At 41.9% G+C, this 6,000-nt stretch overlaps 1 protein-coding gene across 1 annotated transcript in view; it reads left to right on the forward strand.

Moving 5' to 3' along the window:
• Positions 1 to 2,801, forward strand: part of ube2f (ubiquitin-conjugating enzyme E2F (putative)) — a 57,917-nt gene extending 55,116 nt beyond the window's left edge. The window contains exon 10 of the mRNA XM_085383872.1: positions 408 to 2,801. Coding sequence (XP_085239998.1) covers positions 408 to 458 — 51 coding nt within the window. The 3' untranslated portion in view covers positions 459 to 2,801. The remainder of the gene's footprint in view (positions 1 to 407) is intronic.
• Positions 2,802 to 6,000: the final 3,199 nt, after the last annotated feature.

Genomic DNA, 6,000 nt, shown 5'->3' on the forward strand with positions numbered 1-6,000 from the left:
CAAGAAATTAATTGACAAATCTGCCGAAGGTCATTTGCATATTTTCAGTGTAGTAAAATTCAAATGACCCTTGATTTTTCTGGATCTACATTTGTGTAGTGTCACCTCAGATTAGCCTAGTCCTCGTGCATACTTCTTACACTTGTTTGTCTTTTTGTTTTGTTTGTTTTGCTTCCAATTATTTGGCAAGAAGTTAACATGTGGAATGAAAAAGTGCCTTACAGCGTCTAATATGTCCAAAACTAGCATAGCGACCTAAAAAGTACATTAAAATATCTTCAGTTAGATCAGTGTTTGTGTTTTTTTGCCATTTTTGGTTTTAAATGGGGAAAAAGCAACACAGCAACATTTTTACTTCTAGTTTTCCCATCTAACTCTTTTCTTCTCTTTACCTTCTCTGTCCTCAGGAGGACTTTCGGAATAAGGTTCAAGATTACATCAAGCATTACGCCAGATGATAAAAGCATTGGTGACCCGCTGCAGCCTGCACCAACTAACCAAACTGCTCTACCTTGCCTCTGCTTCTCTTGGCCAACTCCCCTCCCACATGTGTGAATCAGCAGCTGACTCTTTGACTCGTACCACTCCCCTCCCTCTCGACACCACAGCTCTGGCGACGCCCCGCCTCTTCTGTTCACCCAATTGCAATAAACTTCACATCGCAGGAATGAAATAAAAATAAAAAAAAAAGTCACACGTTGGAGAGAGGACTTACATACACAAGAAAATAACGCTTTAGTTAATCGGCCGAGGGTTACAGTGACCACAGTGTCTGTCTGTTGTGGCAAGACACACGAATGACGCCACCCCGCTGACGAGCCCGTCGGACACGAGCCACGTGGCGATGGAATTGGATGCGATGTTTAACTGAAGAAGACAAGTCACGCTTGGCTATTTTTAAATTTGATGACTCAAGAGGAAGATTATCTGTTACTGTCAGTTCTCTGTTCCAGTGCCTGCCATGTTTGTGTCACTAAAGTGAAAATGCATGTGAGTTCACACACACACACACACACGCAGTCACAGCCTGCAGTAAAAGGTGAGCACATGGAAAAACACACATTGGTTGGAAGTTGGAAAGCCTGCAGCCCCCAGCCCCATTAGACAGCATGTGAATGACCACACTGACCCATTTTAATGTCATTCTCTCTGCATGTGTACACACACACACATACACACACACATGCACGCAGACACAGCTGTGTGTTTTCAGTTCCAGTGACATAAAATACTGCCACAAAAACAGCCAAATGCACTGTTCATTTTTCAACTTCATCTCTTGTCTCTGCACCACTGCCCTCTTCACTTCTTTGTCTTTTTTACTGCATCTGTCTCTGTTACACACACACACACACACACACACACACACACACACACACACACACACACACACACACACACACACACACACACACACACACAGCACAGGTGAGCGCACATGTGAAGTTCTGTGTTGCAGATGGAGAGGTTAAAACAGTACAGTCAAAACTTCTGGCATGCTGGCTCTTCATGTAAGCGAAACAACGACTGGTTTTAAAGAAGTGATGACATAAGAGTCTGATAACAGCACTAAGCAACAAAGTGCTAAACACGGTAAAGAATCTGTCAAAGAAAGAAAAGTTGGAGGAAACCTTAAACACGACTCCAAATGACCTCCTGGATGTACGTAGGCAACACTTAAAATGACTCAAGATCGTTCTTCGTCATCAACCACGTGCACTGCAGCTCCGAACTGTTCCAAAGATTATTGAGAGACGTGCAGCCACCTTTCAATGATCTTTAAAGTGAGCTGCGAAAAGAACAGGTGACTGTCAGGTGAATTCACAGCAAGCACTCCCTCCTGCCTGCTCCGGTAGCTGCAGAGTGTATCGTATCCCACCAGACAGTCCTGACATTCTCCAGTGTTCATGTGTGAAAATGTCTCCAATGAAGATCAATAGGTGCAAAGAAAGCCTTACAACTTTTAAACTCAGTCATTTTTTTTACTTTATAGTCACTGTTCAGTGCTGAGCCAAACTGATATTGAGGTTTTTGACTGATCTGCACAAACCCCCTCGTTCTGCTCCCTTAGGGAGATTTCCGAGCTGACTGTATCTTTCTAAAAATGGCGCTATTTCAGTCTCTCCCCCTTTGTAAGCAGACTGTATGATTTCACTATCTGAATGTGTGTGGAGAAAACAATAGCAGAGGTTCATAAAGACCACTCTGTAAATGATATCTGCATACAGACGTGCAGAGTCTGCTGTTATTGTTTGTAGCCAGAGTTCAACTGATCGGTGAGCAGGCTGTAGTTGCATGCAGGTGTAAGTCATAACTGGCCAAAAGAATATGAAAACTTGGCCCAAATATATCTCCACTGGGTGCATCAGAAGCCCAGAAGACTTGAACGCTGGTTCAAGCAGCTACTTTAAAAGGCAGGTTTCCAGATTGCATGAAAACAGATGGCAAGATGACATGCTAGCAGGATTACTAGCTAGCTAATGTAAGTGGCTTTAGATCTGTTAGAGACTGCAGGAAGGCGTCATTCTGGACATCTATGAAATCTATGAAAGTGCAGTACTTAACAAAGCCATTGGAACGCCTGTCATAAAAACAGGAATCACAAATATTTGAGAATTCTGTCAAAAATATGTTTTTTTTTCTTTGTTTATGCAAAAACAAACCGATTTTACATTTTTATAGGTGAATTTGATCTGCAGCACTTCTCTGAGACATCACATTCAACAACTAAAACTAATTTTTCTATTCAGTAATGCAAGTTAACATGTAATTTGGCATCTTAATAAAAATAATAATAATAATTGCTAATAATTGTGATTTACTTTTTCAGCGTTTTTGTGAAACAGGAAATTTAAAATGTCAGGGATCATAACAATAACTATATTTTACCATTTAAAAATCCAATTTTGATTAAGAGCTTGTGTGTACTGCAGGATTAAGCATTACAGAAACATAAACAATGATTTTGGTCATTACTAATACTTTTGATTTAGGGCAGCAGTGGGGTAAACCTTACCCTGGGGGTGGGGGGATGGGGGGGTCTAATAAATGTGTGGAGCTCTGCAGGCTCGGTCACAGTCAAACACTGGGGAAAAGGGGAGGTTAAAAAAACTGCACAGATTTGGTGGGAAACACTCTTGAGGCAGTTGACATGTTTGACACTGGATTAAATTGCTACCTCGAGTGCTAGTTAACTAGTTAAACTATATTTGCGCCTCTCGGTTGACTAGAGCAGATTATGCTTTGTGGGATGGCCGCTAGGAATTCTGGACTAACTAGATAATGTCTCCATGAACCTCTGCTGCTGTGGGTTTTGGCTAGTGATTGTGTTTTTATGTGTGAGCGTGTGTCGTTTGCCCGGCCCTGGCTATTGCTGTGCCTCCGGTTTGAGTCTGTAAGCATCGCCTGTTTTCACCTGTTCAGCTTTGTTTTCACGTCTGCATGAGGAAAACGTCTGTGTGCGAGTGTTGCAGTCTACCGAGGATGTGGAAATGTAGAGGCAGAAGATTGAATTTTTGTGTAGGAAGTGTGCGTGTAAGATTAACAAAAATGACAGTTTGTGCTCCTGGAGTGTGTCTGTGTGTGTGTGGGCAGTTACAGTGTGACTTGTGGAGACGATGTGACTTGTTAGCATGCTCTGGTTTCCTCTTTCTTTTTTAAAATCTGGATTCATCAGCTCAGATCATTTTTATTTTCTTAGCAAACACAACAACACAAAGCACCCGACTCTGCCAAAATAAAAGACCCAGGACTTTAAAAACAGAGTGACAGCAGTCCCAGATCTGGCTACACCACGCTTCATTAATTGGCAACAAATTGTCTCGGTAGTTTTTGCCTCAGCCCAACACTCAGTGCTTTTTCTTGGCCTTAATAATACTTTTGCTTGCTGTTGGAGATCTTGTTATCGGTGTCCTTTAGTTTGGCAGTTTGTGTTGTTGGAGGTAATTTGTTTTGTTTTCTCCTCTTCTTCGGATGTTTCTCTGGAAATGTCTTCGCTTCAGTTAAACTCCAGGGCCAGAGGAACGAGATTAACAATCTGTTCTTCTTCAGATCCTCGACATTTTCTTTCTCAGATTGTATATCCATTTTTTAAGATATATTAAAGAGTATATAAATGAAACTAACGTGTCTTGTTTCTTGTGTTGATCGAGCGTTTGGTGACGTGTGCTGTGTCTGTGTCACTTCACAAAGGATGATTATTTTAACTGTCTGCTGCCGCGCTGCTGTCTCCAACCATTGACTGTGACACTAGTTAAGTGGCTGCTTGAGGCTGACCGTTAACAAAGTAATTATATATGTACATAACAGCTTCTGTGTAGCGCCCATTCTGTGGTTGTAGTTCTGTTATCAGACTAATCCAAACTGAGCATGTCTGGAAATAAAGGAAGCTCTGAGGTGAGCTAAAACCAGGCTGAGAGTAGAAATTATGAGACACGGGTATCACAAGTAATTCTTCACTTTACCAATATGCAATTTTTTTTAAAGCATTGAAAGGTACTTTAAATGACTTTAAATAAAAATGTGGAGTAAATGATTAAAAGGAGTAACAAAATTTTTTGAGTGTTTACAAAAAATATTAAATGTGTTTGCTGCTTTTCTCCTTCTGTGCATTTGCTTCTCACACATTTGTGCATACGTGCACACGAAGTGTACATTCAGCACACAACCGTCAGCCTTTCAAAGCTTTGACTTGAATGGAAAAGGGACGCAGACAGTGCTGACGTCTGTCAGTCATCCCCACAGCCTGTCATTACGGCGGGTTTTGGAGGATGCGCAGTCGCACTGTTCCCGTGCCCTGTGGCTATGCAGCCTCGTGGATTTCCTGTGTGTGCAGTGACAGCTGACAGCCTCAACCAAATAATGAGAAGGCTGAGTGCTATAAATCATATTTCTCCAGTTCCCTGGGTATTCCAGGCCCCGCTCACCTACAGTGACTGTTCAGCCTGAATATAATCTAACCAATCGAGTCCTCTCCACCCACACTCAATTATCTTTAAGCAGATGTTTCCATATCCTTTAAAAGCAGGCTGTAAATAAATAAATACTAATGCAATAAAAACATAATGGGGAACTTGAAACCATGTGGACTCCACACCTGTCTGCTGTGTTAGGGAAGAGATTAATGGGCTCCAGTGATTGGTCGGATTGGTCGGTCTGATTCTTATTCAAAATACACTCACTGGACACTTTAACACTTTAACAGTGGTGGTAAAGTCCACAAGCAGCAGTTCTCTGGGAGAAAATGCCTTGTTGATGCCAGAGGTCAGAGGATGATGGTCAGCCTGCTTCGAGCTGGAATGCAACAGTAACTCAAATAACTGCTCATTACCACCAAGGTGCAACAAACCTTCAACAGATGGGCAAAAGCAGCAGAGGATCGCACCGGGTGCCGCTCCTGTCAGCTAAGAACAGGAAGCTGAGGCTACAATTTGTACAGGCTCACCAATTTTTGCTCCAACATTCGGATGGCAGGATCACAGTTAGGTCAGAACACCATAAAAGCACAGCTCCATCCTGTCTTACCTCAACAGTTCAGGCTGGTGGTATGGGGAAATGTTTCATTTGCACACTTTGGGGTCCTTAGTACCAACTGAGCATCACTGCTGATCATGTGCGCCTTTTATGACCACAGTGTGCCTGTCTTCTAATGGCTGATTGCAGGATAAAGCCACAAAGTGAACTCCTATCAAACTGGTTTAATTAACATGATAAGTTCACTGTACCTAAAATGCAGTAAGGCATGTGCATCAAATCAAAAATAAAGCATTACTAAGTACTGTCTGACTAAAATATCCTATAATATAACTTAACTGTACTAATTATAATTCAGTTTCAATCATTATCTCTTCCACAGTGCATCTTTTGTCCTGTCTTCCTCCCTTCAACCCAGAGATTCCTGTTAAATGGGAGTTTTTCATTCCCACTTTCACCAAGTATTTGCTCATAGGGAGGTCGTCTGATTGCTGCGGTTTTCTGTATTATTATTATTATTGCGGGGTC

The sequence above is a fragment of the Rhamphochromis longiceps genome, linkage group LG16 (genome assembly GCF_057381845.1).
Source record: "Rhamphochromis longiceps isolate RC_006_pf linkage group LG16, R_longiceps_female_GT1.1, whole genome shotgun sequence".
Lineage (NCBI taxonomy): Eukaryota > Metazoa > Chordata > Actinopteri > Cichliformes > Cichlidae > Rhamphochromis > Rhamphochromis longiceps.